This window comes from Stegostoma tigrinum, chromosome 47 (assembly GCF_030684315.1).
Source record: "Stegostoma tigrinum isolate sSteTig4 chromosome 47, sSteTig4.hap1, whole genome shotgun sequence".
In the NCBI taxonomy this organism is placed as follows: domain Eukaryota; kingdom Metazoa; phylum Chordata; class Chondrichthyes; order Orectolobiformes; family Stegostomatidae; genus Stegostoma; species Stegostoma tigrinum.
The window spans coordinates 7,525,932-7,540,314 of record NC_081400.1 but is presented as its reverse complement, the minus strand read 5'-3'; the positions used below and the strand labels follow the sequence as shown (position 1 = coordinate 7,540,314).

At 49.4% G+C, this 14,383-nt stretch overlaps 1 protein-coding gene across 2 annotated transcripts; it reads right to left on the bottom strand.

The window, feature by feature from the left end:
- Positions 1–473: 473 nt before the first annotated feature.
- LOC125449811 (cellular retinoic acid-binding protein 2-like) lies at positions 474–11,447 on the bottom strand. 2 transcript variants are annotated; one of them, XM_048525727.2, is made up of 4 exons: positions 10,955–11,447; positions 5,146–5,324; positions 4,257–4,373; positions 474–1,655 (listed from the first exon to the last, which is right to left on the bottom strand). In XM_048525727.2, the coding sequence occupies exons 1-4, from the start codon at positions 11,025–11,027 to the stop codon at positions 1,605–1,607; spliced, it is 420 nt and encodes a 139-aa protein (XP_048381684.1). In that variant the 5' UTR covers positions 11,028–11,447; the 3' UTR covers positions 474–1,604. The 2 variants fall into 2 exon arrangements, with proteins under 2 accessions (XP_048381684.1, XP_048381685.1); XM_048525728.2 differs by lacking the exon at positions 10,955–11,447 and adding an exon at positions 9,132–9,235.
- Between the last annotated feature and the right edge of the window lie 2,936 nt (positions 11,448–14,383).

The following is a 14,383-nucleotide window of genomic DNA, read 5'->3' as shown; positions in this document are numbered from 1 at the left end:
GTGACCGTGATGACAGTCATCGATTGTGGTTAAAAACTCCTCCATCTATGGGATGGGGTGGCTGCTCACTCACGGGGGAAAGGGAAATCTGCAGCCCTTACCCAGGTCTGGGCCTGCACGTGACTCCAGACCCCACTGCGCTGAGGTGACTCTTAAATGCCCTCCAAACAGCCCCAAGCAAAACACTTGGCTCAAGAGGCAATTAAGGACGGGCAACAAATGCCAACCTCACCAGCAGTGCCCACCTCTGGTCGAAAAAAGATCCTTTTGATGCTTCTGTGGTAACCCGTGGCGCCCCCCCCTCCCCCCCACCCAAACCAACTAATGTCCATCCGCCTTGCTGCTATGGGGTTGGGGGATGGAGAAAGCCCACGAGAAATAGGGATAAATTCAAGACGAGCTCAATTTCTGTGAGACTTAACCAACCAATCTCAACCCTCAAGGCTCAGGAGGCACATGATGACAGGAGACCAGCCTGGTGCACCATTTATTTCACCAAAAAAAAACATGCAGCGAGAGGATCGTAACAGGGAAAGGAGACTGAGATGCACAGGCTGGACTGAGGAGGGGTCACAGTGTCAAGCAACTAATGTGGATCAGTTTTGGGGTGGGGGCAAGATACCATGGTCTGGAGATTTGTGCTGGGGAAGCAGTTGGGGTTTGGGGTGGGATGCGTGGTAGTAGGTGGGAGAATTAGGGCCAGGATACAGCCAAGAGCATCCCAGAGTCTTCCCCCATTCCCCTGGGAGAACCATCCAGAGGTCAGACCATTACTGAGAGAACTTGAAGAGTATGCCCGGGGGCTGAGGGAAGATTTAGAAGGGGGCCCTCAGGAGGGAGGGGAAGGATCTCCCTCAGGAGGGAGGGGAATTGAAGGGTGTCACCTGGAGAAGGATTGGAATTGGTGAATCTGTCCTAGGGTGAGGAGTATGGAGGGTCCCCCCCATACCGCCGAGACAGGGGATTTGGAGGGTCTGTTCCAGGAGAGGGGAGAATGGGGTGGTCTGTCCCAGGACAGGGGGCAAATGGACAGTCTGTCCTGGGGGTTAAAGGGTCTGTCCCAGGAAAGGGGCGTATTGGAGGATCTATCTGGGGTTATCTATCCCAGAAGTGGGGCCAAATGGGAAAGCCCATCACAGGAGAAGGGGAGAAATGGGGGAATCTGTTCACGAGAGGAGGGGAAAGTTGGGAAGACTCATCTCAGGAGAAGGAGAGCAATAGGAATGGGACAGAAAGGCGTGTCTAATGGGATGGTCCATCCATCTATCCTGGGAGAAGGAGTAATGGGAGGAGTCATTCTGGGATTGGGGGAAATGGGATGATCTATCCCAGAAGGTGGCGAACAGGAACTAGGGAGAGGGCATTCAGAGGCATGGAGCTGGAAGGTGGTCTGTTCTGGTCAAGTCCATCCAGAGAACAAGCGGTGCAAGAAGGGTAGGGGTAGAGGGAGATCGTGAAGAGTCCATTCTGGCGAGTGGGAGGCGTGGTGGTTCTGGATCTCCAGTTGGCATTTTATGAATGGGTTTAGATATAGGGGTCAGGGGTGAAAATTCTGGTGAGTTTCCATCTTTTTGGTTTTTCCACTTCAGAGACTGATCGCTGACTCAGTTTCGAACATAAAGGCGTGTGCACACCACATTATTGGCAGTCATGGTCTACAAAAGAGAGAGAGGGAGATAATTCCATCAGAACTCCATAACAGGCACCTCAGGGACCCCTACCCTGGGGGTTTGCCCCATTTGGACACTTCCCCACACATCCCAATCATACACCAGGAAATCCCTTGCCGTTGAGCCCGTCCCCAATCTTGATATGAACGCCCCTATTCCCTTCCCTCACTTCTGGGATAGGCCATTCGGTCAATCATGCATAGACTGGTTTATTGAAAGAGTTTTCCAATTAGAGTCACACACTCGCGCACACACATTCCTTCCTCCCCACCAATGTTCCCTGAAAATCTATCTCCTTCCAGTATTTCTCCAATAACTCCCTCACTTAATTTTTTGCAAGTTCCTGTTGAACCTCTCCCATTGCCCTTTGAGGCGGCATGACCTGGGTTACAACTGAAACATGCATTTACATTGAACCTTCAACGTAGTTAGATATCCCTCTACAGCAGGGGCTACCAAACAACAGTTGACCTCCAATCATGTCCAGAGTTATTAGGGATTGGTGACCAATGAGTTGGTCAAAGATGTCAGGTTTTAAGGAGTAGGTTAAACGTAGAGAGAGAGGCGTGGAGAGACTTAGAGAGGGAATTCCACAGCTCAGGACCCCAACCCTTCCAGGCACAGCTGCCATTGATAGAGCTTGAGGGGCTGGGATTGGAGGCGTAGAGATCCTGGAGGGTTTTGGGAAGTGACAGAGATGGGAAGGTGTAAGGGCTGGAGAAGTTTACTGAAATAGGGTGGGAGTGTAGGGGCTGGAGGAGGGGACAGAGATAAGAAGGGGGTGTAGGGGGCTGGAGAAGTTTACAGAGACAGGGAGGGGGTGTAGGGGCTGGAGGAGGGGACAGAGATGGGGGCTGTAGGGGAATGGAAGAGGTGATGGAGATAGGGAGGGGGTGTAGGGGACTGGAGGAGGTGACAGAGATAGGGAGGGGGTGTAGGGGACTGGAGGAGGTAACACAGATAGGGAGGGGGTGTAGGGGAATGAAGGAGGTGACAGAGATAGGGACGGGGTCGAGGGGGCTAGATGAGGTGACAGAGATAGGGAGGGGTGTAGGGGCTGGAGGAGGTGACAGAAATGGACAAGGCTTATGGTCTGGGAGAGATGACAGAGATAGGGAGGGGTAAGGCGTCAAGTGTATGAAGTTTCCAGATGTGGGAGAGCAGCCAGAAGTACATGGGAATAATCCAGTCTGGAGGTTTTGATGGTGGGGAGCTGAGATGGGGCAGCGATGTATGATGTTTCAGAGATAGCAATGGGAGGCCTGAGTAATGACACAGACAAGATTTCAGGAGCTCATCTCAGAATCAAACACAGTACCATTAGCCTGGTTGTTTCAGCTCAAAAATACGGCTATGGCTAACGAAAGAATTGAGAGTTTGTAATCGACCCCAGGCAGGCGTTGTATACAGTTCCTTTTAGAAAGGTAGCATACTGAGGATTGGGGGCAATTTAGAATTCAGTAAAGGAAGGCCTTGATGTTAATTAATTTGAGGAAAAAATACAAGGAATGTAAAAGCAGGTTGTTAGAATTCCTATATGTGTTTGAGATGAAGATGGGGGAAGACAAATGTAATCCCTTACAGTACGAATCAGGAGAACTGAGAATGCAGAACAAGAAACTGGCAGTGCAACTAACCAGCTACTTTAGTCCTGTCTTCACCAAAGAGAAACAGAAGTAACTTTCCAGAAATGCTCGGGACGTGATGGTCAACTGGGAAGCAGGAACTGGTTAAAAAAAATGTACTAGTTGAAAAATTGAAAGCTAATAAATTCCTCAGCCACCTCCCTCCCACGACACTGAAGGAGTTGATGATGGAAAAATTAGCTGTCATCTTCTAAAGTTCCGTAGACTCTGAGAACAGTCCTGGTCGATTGGGGTTTGGTAAGCATTTTTCAAAGAGGCAGGGTTAGGTTTAGGGGATTGACAGATTGCTTAGCCAAACATCAGCAATTAGAAAATGCTGGAATCATATTATAAAGCATGTGGTAACAGGATATTTCAAAAATACACCAGGATGACACAAAGTCAATATGCATTCTCTCTATAGAAAGGAAATTGATAACCCTACTGGAGTGTCTTGAGGATGTGATAAATGGAGTAAATGAGAGAGAACCAGTGGATGCAAAATCTGAAGAGTTCAGTGTGCAAGATCAAAACAAAAGAAATAGTATGGGGTAAGGGGTGTGATAATACACTCGCTTGGACAGAGAACAGGTTGGCAGGTGGGAAACAGTGCAGGAGTAAGTGGGTCATTTTCAAAGTGGCAGGCACCTCAGAGGTTGGACCAAGCTATTCACAAGATGCATTGATGGCAGCCTGGTGGCTCAGTGGCTGGTGTCACAGCCTCATGGCACCAGGGACCCGAGTTCAATTCCACCCTGGGGTGATTGTCTGTGTGGAGTTTGCACGTTCTCCCCGTGTCTGCGGGGTGTCCAGAACTGTGGTCTAATTAACTGGCTCGAGAGGTTTTTTCCATTTTTGTATCGTACACCTTCCTCATGAAGGACTTCCCTGCACCTTCCTCATGGAGACTGGCTTTCAAGGGCAGGTTAACGTGGAGCTAATGCAAACTGAAGGCTCTTACAAGAATGAGCTCATCATTGCTGGTGAGTTCCCGCGTCCAGGAGGTTTTTGGTCCCTCTCCTTTCAGTAATTTCTGCTCGCATTCCATCTTATTCTCCCCAATCCATCGTGCCAAACTCTGGAAGGAGCGAGAAAGAAACAGCAGTCAATCCTGTGAGAGCTGGAGCATGCCTTCCTCGGGTTGAGCCCCTCTGGAGAAATTCACCACCCACCCACCTCACCCAGCACCAAGCACTCTGGGCCACCACTGCTCTCAAATCCTCTTGATCTTGGACTGCTACTCATTCCCAGAGACAACCAACATCTCAGTGCCCATGACAACCATCATCCTGGTGCACATGACAACCAACTTCTCAGCATTCACAGCAACCAATGTCCTGGGACTGATGGCGACCAACATCTTAGTGCCCATGGCAACCAATGTCTTGGGGTCTATGGCAACCGGTGCCTTGGGTTTCATGGCAACAAATGTTTCCGTGCCCACATCGGCCACAGTCTTGGGTCCCATGGCAACCAGTTGATCAGGGCTCACAGCAATCTTTGTCTCAGACCCTCGACAGCCATTGTCTCGGGATCCATGGCGACCAGAGTCTCATGGCCCATGGCAACCAGTGTATCAGGACCCATCGTAACCAGTGTCTCATGGCCCATGGTAACCATTGGCTTAGGCCCATGGCAACCAGTTTATCAGCACCCATGGTAACCGTGTCTCCAGGCCCATGACAACCAGCATTTCAGGTTGCACAGCAATCAGTGTCCAAGGGCCCACAGGTACCATTGCCTTGCAGCAAACAAGGTCTCTGGTCCCGTGGTAACTGGGGTCACTGGGCACTGTCCCTTCTGTGACCAGGGTCCCTGAGTTTTCAGTTTCCCTTGCCCCTTCACCTCACCTTGCACGGCCTCCCGTCCACAGTCTGCTCTTCGAACTCCTCTCCGACCCGGAACTGGATCTCCGTGGTCCTGACCGGGGTGGCCGTGCGAATATAGAAGCTCTCCCCATCCTGTTTGATCTCCACGCTGGGGTTGGAAGCCGCGGTCACTGCGATCTTCCTCAGCAACAGGCTGACGTCTGCAAAGGAGATGGTGGTGGGGGAAGGAACATCAGGCCTCGTGGCGGGTAAATGGCAAGGCCAGCCGCAGCTACACAACCCATGGTCTCTCGCTAAAACACAGCACCCACAACACCCCCCCCCCCCGCCCCGAGCTGGTGAACGCCCACACCTCCCTCACCAACGCTCCGTGAAGCAAAACCACCTTCCCTGAGGGAACTGGGGTCGGGGGGTGCGGTGTCTACATTTGGAAAGCTTGATGGGAATGTAAGCTGTAGGGAGAACACACAGGAAGGGATCTGTACGGATATGGTGTGGACATGAAAGTGGCAAATGCAGCCTAATGCATGGGAGGGTGAAGCTGCCCCCTTGGTAGACATGAAAGAAAACAGAATGGCTTTTCAAAGACTGAACGAGGGAGTGACAAATGTTTGCACTCAGAGAGTGCCCTTGGAGGGAGCAGGTACAGCAAGTGTGAGGAAAGTATGGAATTGTATAATTTTACAGCGCAGGAGACCATTCGACCCATTGTGTCAGTACCAGTCCTGAAAAGAGTGACCAGCTTAGTCCCAACTCTCCAGCCCTATCTCCGTAGCCCTCTAACTTCATCTAATATCTGTCCAGATCTCTTTCGGAACCTCCGATGGAATCCGTCTCCACCACATTCCCAGGCAGCGCATTCCAAATCCTGACAACTCTCTGAGTGAAGAAGTTTCTCCTCATCTCACACCGAGCTGACAATCTTGAAATTGTGACTTCCCCTCGTTACAGATATACCAATGAGTGGAAGCAGAATGTCCTTCCTTAACCTATCAAAATCGTTTGCGACTTCAATCAGGTCACGTCTGAATCTTAGATAATGGGAACTGCAGATGCTGGAGATTCCAAGATAATAAAATGTGAACCTGGATGAACACAGCAGGCCAAGCAGCATCTCAGGAGCACAAAAGCTGACGTTTCGGGCCTAGACCCTTCATCAGAATCTTCTCTGCTCCAAGGAGAGAGCCCGAATTCTCTAATCTTTCCTTATATCTGAAACCCTTCATTCCTGGAATCATTCTGGTAAATCTTCTTTGAACCCTCTCCAGGGCTTTCAGATCTTCCTTAAATAAGTTGCTCAGAACTGAACAAAATACTCCAAATATGGTCTGGTCAATACTTTGGAAAGGTGTAGGATCACTTCCTTGCTTTCATACTCTCATGCCTCTATTTATAAACCTGTCAGCCTTCTTAACATCTGCTTAAGTTTGCCTGGACACCTTCAGGGAAACATGTACATGAACCTCAAGTTGCTTCTACTCCTGCACTTCCACCAAAGTTGTACCATTGAGCCTTTATTGTCTCTCTGTGTTTCTTATACCAAAATACATGTGTTAATTTTTGGAATGTTGGATTCAGTTCTGGTTTCCCTACCATAGGAGGGATGGATGTTATGAAATTTGAAAAAGTTCAGAAAAGATTTTGCTGTGTTGGAGGGTTTGAGCTCGAGGGAGAGGCTGATTCATCTGGGGCTATTTTCCTCAGTCCGAGGTGAGCGGTAATCTTATAGAGGTTTATAAAATCATGAGGGGCATGGATAGGGTGGATAGCCAAGGCCTTTCTCCCCCCCAGGGTGGGGGAGTCCAAAATTAGAGGGGCATATGTTTAAGGTTAGAGGGGGAGAGATTTAAAAGGGACCTGAGGGGCAACATTTTCACACAGAGGGTGGTGCGTGTATGGAACGAGCTGCCAGAGGAAGTGTTGGGGTTTGGTACAATTACAACATTTAAAAGGCGTCTGGATGGGCACATGGATAGGAAGGGTTTAGAGGGATAGGGGCCAGATGCTGCCAAATGGGACCAGATTAATTTAGGATATCAGCATAGATGAGTTGGACCAAAGGGTCTGTTTCCATGCTTTACATCTCTATGTCTCGATGGGTCTATAATTTGCTTAGCAAAGGGCTTGCAACATTAGGCAATGGAAGCCTTGCTGCTGTTATAAAGGGCTGTGAGGGCAAGAGCACACTGTATTCTGTTTTGGATGCCTTTATCTCAGGAAGGATCATTTAGGAGGAGCTGCAGTGAAGATTGATAGTTGGGTCGAGGGAGATTGAGTGGAGCAGCCCAAGGAATCGCTGCAGCTTAGAAGAACTCAAGGTGATCTGATTGAAAATGATCACATTCTGAGAGAGTCTGACAAGGTCACAGAAACCCAGATGTGTTTACAGTGTCGATAGAAACCATTCGGCCCATTGAGCTGCCTGCGCTGGTTCTATCCCCCTGGTGCCAATCTCCTGTCTTTTCCCCATATCTCTGCCCACCATATCTATCCAAATAGTGATCCAATGCACCTCTTGAATGCTTCAGTTGAACCTGCCTTCCCCACATTTCCCTCACACATTCCAGAGCCTAGGTAAACATTTTCCCCACATCGCTTTAGATCTGTGCCCCTCTCGTTCTTGTTCCCTTTACCAGAGGGTAAAGATACAGTCACCTACTATCTTTCATTCTGTTACTCTCTCACTATCTCCTGCTGTCTCTCTGTCTCTTACACACATACACCCACGCGCGCACACAGCCTGTTTCTAACACTTTCTCTCTGTCTGGTGTACTCTATGTTCTTTCCCTCTCACAGCTTCTCCCTGTCTACTCTACATAACCCACGCTCGTGATTTTGAAAACCTCGATCAGATCTCCCTCCCAGCCCCCTGCTCTCCAAGGAGAATAGCCCCAGTCTCTCCAGTCTGTCCTTATAGTTTCTCATTCCTGGAACTGTTCTTGTAAATTGCTTCTATCTCTCTCTGATGCTTTCACATCTTTCCTGCAGTGAGACACACATTACTGTACACAATGCTCCAGCTGGGGTCAAACAAGTGTCTTGTACAAGTTTAACATCACCTCCTTACTCTTATACTCTGTGCCCCTATTAATAAAACTGAGGATCTGCCTGTTTATTAACTGCTCTGTCTATCTACCCTGCCACCTTTGTATACATACATACCCAGGTCCCACTGCTCCTGCACCCCCTTTAGAATTGTACCCTCTATTTCACATTGCCCTTGAATATTCTTCCAACAAAAGTGCATCATTTCACACTTCTCTACAGAGAACATCATCAGCTACCTATCTGTCCGCTCCACCAACTTATCAATGTCCTTGTGGACTGTGCTCCTCGTCGTTTACGATGCTCATGAGTTTCACGTCAACAGCAAATTTGGAAGTTGTCTCCTGCTCAGTAAGTTTGAGATCATTAGAGTGAAGCTGAGGAGCTGTTCCTCACGCACCATCTCAGTGCTGGACAGTCTAGGACTGAGTGGGTGTTGAGAGGTATTGATCACAGAGGGAAATACTAGATGTAGGGAAAGAGGGGGAAGGAGCTGCCCAGGCTGCAGGTCAACTGTGATCAACGAGACGAGCAGGCTCAAGGGGCCAAATGGCCTGCTGTTGTTTCTGAAGCTTGTGATGGTTACTTGTCCTTTTTGAAACATGCTCATCACTTGAGACCTTCATTCTGGAGGGATGTGTATGTGTGAGAGAGAGAGAGAGAGGGAGTGTGCGTGTGTGTGTGTGTGTGTGTGTGTGTGAGAGAGAGAGAGAGAGAGGGAGTGTGTGTGAGAGAGAGAGAGAGGGAGTGTGTGTGTGTGTCTGTGTGTGAGAGAGAGAGGGAGTGTGTGTGTGTGTGTGTGTGTGAGAGAGAGAGAGGGTGTGTGTGTGTGTGTGTGAGAGAGAGAGAGAGGGAGTGTATGTGTGTGTGTGTGTGTCTGTGTCTGTGTGTGAGAGAGAGAGAGAGAGCAGGTGTGGCTGTCTGTCTGTCTGTGTGGGATTACAGAGGAAGAGCTCACTCACAGGATTGTGTCCTCAGAGACCATGTTTGTTTGTCTGTCCTTCTCCCCCATTCTCTCTTCTCCATTTCTCAGTGCAGACCCACCACCCTCTCCCCCCATTCCTTTCCCCTTTCATCCTTTCTCTGTTTTAGTCCTCCTCACCCTTTCCCCCTCCCTCACTCTGCAATAGGTTTCTCCCTCACTCAACCCATCTCTCTCTCGCGACACTGCCCTCTAGTTATGCTTGCTTTATTCTATGCTGTCTTCTGTTCTCCCTTTACCCTCTCTCTGCCTCTCTATTTTCACCTCCAGCACTGACCCAATTTGCCTCTACATGTTCAGCCTCCCAATTCTTTCTCTCCTCCTGTCTCCCTCCCCTTCGCTGTCCCCTAATCCTTCTATTCGATCCTTGCCCGTCCCCTCTCAAACTTCCTGTGCCCTGACCATGCCCCTCCTTCTATTTCTGCACTCCCTCTTTCAGTCCCTCAACTCTCGCTTTCCTACTGATTTCTCTTTGTCTCCATCCGTCTCTCCCACTATTCTGTCTTACTCTCCCCATCAATATTCTTTGCCCCCCTTTCTCGCTCTCTTTCTTGTTCGCTTTTTCTCTCTATTTTTCTGGATCTCTCCCCACCAGCATTTTCCAATCTCTCTCTCGCTTTCCCTCAACACTGTCCCATGTTCTGTCTGTCTCTGTTGTAATCTCCTCTTCCATCCCTCTTACTCATTCCTCCCACTAACTCTACTACATCCTCCTCGTTCTCATTATTTTCTTCTCCCTATGTTTCTCCCTCATTTGCTTTGTTACCGTGTCTCCCACACAATTAATTCTCTCTTTACCACACACTGTCTCTCACTGTGTCTTACACACACTCACACTTCCACACAGACTCTCTCGGTCTCTCTCTCTCACACACACACACACACACACACACACACACACGCACAGACATTACCACACTCTCTCAATCGCACACACACACACTCACGCAGAGACATTCCCATACAGACTCAGGCTCACACACACACACACACGCAGACTCTCATAGTCACACAAACACTCAGACTATATTTCTCTCACTCTACTCTGTGTATCTTCAGCCTCTGATTGTGCGAGCCCTCTATCACACACCCTCCCATTTTGTCTGATGAACTCTCTCCCACATTGTGTCTGTCTCTGTCACCTACTATCTTTCATTCTGTTACTCTCTCACTATCTCCTGCTGTCTCTCTGTCTCTTACACACATACACCCACGCGCGCACACAGCCTGTTTCTAACACTTTCTCTCTGTCTGGTGTACTCTATGTTCTTTGTTTCACTCTCTTTTTATCCATTTATGTGTGTGTGTCTCTCTCTATCGCTCTCTGTCTCTGTCTGCCTCTCCTTCTCTCTGTTTTTGTATCTAAGTATGTATCTCTCTCTTTCATTGTGGAACGGTCTGCATCAAACTGTATCTTTCACACCCTGTCTCTTTCTCCTGTATTTTTTTGTCCACAAATTCATTCTCTCTGTGTCTGACTGTCTCTCCCCCGCTTTCACATGCTTCGTTGTAAAGCTATCAGGTTTTCTTCGCAGTCTGTCTACCTCTCTGCATCTGTCTCTGCCACTTTTACACACACTCTTTCTCTCTGACTCTCTATCCTTGTCTCAATTTCCCACTTGCTCTTCTTGTCTCTCTCACGCTCAATTTCTTTTTTTTCCACACACACACACGCTCTCTCTCTCTCTCTCACGCACACGTTCTCTCACACACACATAAATGCTTTCTCTCACACACACTTTCTCTCTCAAACACACACACTCTCTCTCTCACATGTACAGATTTTCTCTCCCTCCCTCTCACCTAGCTGTTTCAGAAGCTCCTCGAAGTTCTCGCTGCTCTTAATTTTCCAGGTGCCGGTGAAGTTTCTGGACATCTTGGCAATAGTTCCGGAACTCTGGGATTGTAGCTTCAATTGCACTGACTCGGCTTCTTTATATCTGTCTGGCTTCCCCTCTCCTTATCCTGCTCTCCGCCTATCTCTGCTTCTCTGTGTCTCTGTTTATCCTTCTTTATGTCTCTGTATCTCTTTTTCTCTCTTTCTGTATCTCTCTCTTTGTTTTACCGTCTGTCTCTGTCCCTGTCTGTTTCTCCCTCACTGTCTCTCCCTTTGTCTCTCTCTCTCTCTCTGTGTCAACTTCTCCCTTTCTCTGTTTCTCACTCTTTGTTTCTCCCTCAGTCTCTCTATCCCTGCTTCTCTCTGTGTCTCTCCCCGCTCCTCTGTGTTCCCCCTCTGTCCTACACTGCCTGTCTCTGTTTCTGACCCTCTGTGATCTCTCCCTCCGCCCCCCCCCCCCCGTCTCTTTCTCTGACTATATCTCTGTGCCCCTCTCTCTCTCTGTCTCTCTCTCAGTTCTCCTCTGGTGAGCAACACTGCTCCAATTCCCTCACCTTTTTAAGTGGAGATTCTGAGAAACTCAGCCCCTACAGAGACTGGGAGGAGTCAGAGTGAGATCAATCGTGGGGGTGGAGAAGGAGTGAGTGTGTCTGTGTGAGAACTGCAGGGAATTTTTTAAAAAGTTCATTCGCTGGATGTGAATGTTGCTGGCATTTATTACCCACCCCCCTAACTGCCCCTCCTCGAGAAAGCAGGAGGAGAATCACCTTCTTGAACCGCTGCAGTCCCCATCCTGTACGATGGAGGGACACAGTGCCATTAGGGACAGAATTCCAGGAGTTTGACCCTGAAGGAACGGCCGATATATTTCCACATCGGATGGTGTGTGTGTGTGTGTCTGTCTGTCTGTGTCTGTGTGTGACTGTGTGTTTGTGTGTGTATGAGTGTGTGTGTGTGTCTGTATGTGTCTGTGAGTGTGTGTGTGTGTGTGTATGTGGCTGTCTGTCTGTGTGTGAGCATGCATGTGTGTGCATGTGTGTATGTGTGTATGTATGTGTCTGTCTGTGTCTGAGAGTGTGTGTGTGTGTATCTGTCTATATCTGTGAGTGTGTGTGTGTGTCTGTGTGTGTGCATCTGTGTGCATGTGTGTCTGTGTATGTGTGTGAGTATGTGTGTCTGTGTGTGCGTATGTGTGTGTGTGTGTCTGTGTGTATGCCTCTGTGTATGTGAGTGTGTGTGCATGTGTGTGTGTGTCTGTCTGTGTGACTGTGTGTGTGTGCGAGTGTGTGTGTGAGAGAGAGTGTGTGTATGTGAGAGGGAGTGTGTGCGCGTGTGTATGTGTGTGTGTGTGAGTGTGTGTGTGTGAGTGTTTGTGTGCGTGACTCTGTGTATGTGTGTGAGTGCGTGTGTGAGTGTGTGTTTGTGTGTGTGTGAGAGAGTGCGTGTTTGTGCGTGTGTGTGTGAGAGAGTGTGTGTGTGTGTGTGCGAGTGTGTGTGTGAGTGTGTGTGCATGCGTGTGTGTGTGTGAGAGATTGTGTGTATGTGAGAGGGAGTGTGTGCGCGTGTGTATGTGTGTGTGTGAGTTTGTGTGTGTGAGTGTCTGTGTGCGTGACTGTGTGTGTGTATGTGTGTGAGTGCGTGTGTGTGAGTGCGTGTTTGTGTGTGTGTGAGAGTACGTGTTTGTGCGTGTGTGTGAGTGTGTGTGTGAGAGTGTGTGTGTGTGCGTGTGTGTGCGTGTGTGTGTGAGTGTGTGTGAGTGTGTGTGTGTGTGTGAGAGAGTGTGTGTGTGAGTGTGTGTGTGTGCGTGTGTGTGAGTGTCTGTGTGTGAGTGTGTGTGTGAGTGTCTGTGTGTGTGTATGTGTGTGTGTTAGTGAGAGTGAACTCATATAGTTGCACAGGGCAACACGAGGTGCAGTCTCATTGGAGAGAGACAGCTGGCAGTGCTTTAACCTGAGGATTATCGCATTTCTTTGGTGGGGGAGAGGGATGGTGCTGGTTGGGTCGGGGGGGGGTGGTGAGACTGAGAAGGGGACACCCCCATGATAACCTCGGGGGTGTGGAAATTGAACTGACAGGGTGTGTTGATGTTTCTCTGACATTCCAAATCTGCCAACCACGGGTCAGGAAGGTGCTGTCTAAGGAGCCTTGGGGAGTCGTTGTAGACGGTACACACTGCTGCGACTGAGCATGGGTGGCGGAGGGAGCGGGGGTTTGTGGATGTGGTGCCAACCCAAGGTGGGGTGGGGTCTGCTTTGTCCCTGGACGGTGCCAATCTTCTCGAGTGTTTGTCGGAGCTGCCCCCAACCAGGGCAAGTGATGGGGGGGGGAGGTATTGTGCCTTGTCGATGGTGGGACAGGGCTTTGGGGGAGTCGGTGGGGGCTAGTTACTCGCTGCAGGATTCCCAGCCTCTGGCCTGTTCAACTGTATTTATGTGGTGAATCCAGTTCAGTTTCTGGTTAATGGTAACCCCCAGGATGTTGATAGTGGGGTTTTGGGGGGACCATTGGTTCTAATGTCTACTGCTAACGCACAATTAAACTCTCAACCAAAACCCACAGGAGCTAATTGATTATTTGCTCATTTATTCTCCTGGGAGCTTGTTGTGCATCTCACCACAGTAGCTGTTCTTCCCCAAGTAATTTGAGTCATAGAATCCCCTCAGTGTTGAAGCAGGCCATTCAGCCCATTGAGCCCACACCAACCCTCTGAAAGAACATCCCACCCAGATCTAACCTATGCCCGTTTCCCATGGCTGATCCACCTAGCCTGCAAATCCCAGGACACCACGGGCAATTTCCCATGGCCAATCCACCCTACCCTGCACATCTTTGGATGGTGGGAGGAAACTGGAGCACCCGGAGGAAACCCACGCAGACACAGGGAGAATGTGCAAACTCCACACAGACAGTCGCCCGAGGGTGGATTTGATCTGTGCATTGAGTATAGGAGTTGGCGGGCGTTGGGGGTGTTCATGTTGGGTCTGTACAGGACATTGGTTAGGGCCGCTTTTGGAGTACTGCACACAATTCTGGTCTCCCTGCTATGGGATGGATGCTGTTAAACTTGGATGGGTACAGAAAAGATTTACAGGGATGTTGCCAGGGTTGGAGGGTTTGACCTATCGGGAGAGAATGTATGAGCCAGCGCTGTTTTCCCTGGAGTGTAGGGGTCTGAGGGGGTGACTTTATAGAGGTCTATAAAATCACGAGGGGCATGGACAGGGTGGAGATCCGAGGTCTTTCCCCCCCAGGTTGTGGGAGTCCAAAACTAGAGGGGCATAGGTTTAAGGTGAGAGGGGAAAGATTTAAAAGGGACCTAAGGGGCAACATTTTCACACAAGAGGGTGGTGTGTGTATGGAATGAGCTGCCAGAGGAAGTGGTGGGGACTGGTGTA

Bases quoted from the DNA above. Each gene is read 5' to 3' on its own strand.
- LOC125449811 (XM_048525727.2), bottom strand. From the start codon at position 11,027: ATGTCCAGAAACTTCACCGGCACCTGGAAAATTAAGAGCAGCGAGAAC. The intron at 5,325-10,954 runs GTGAGAGGGAGG...TCTCCTTTGCAG, and splicing joins GGAGCTTCTGAAACAGCTAG to ACGTCAGCCTGTTGCTGAGG. The intron at 1,656-4,256 runs GTAAGAGCCTTC...TCTCTTTTGTAG, and splicing joins GCAATGATGAGCTCATTCTT to ACCATGACTGCCAATAATGT.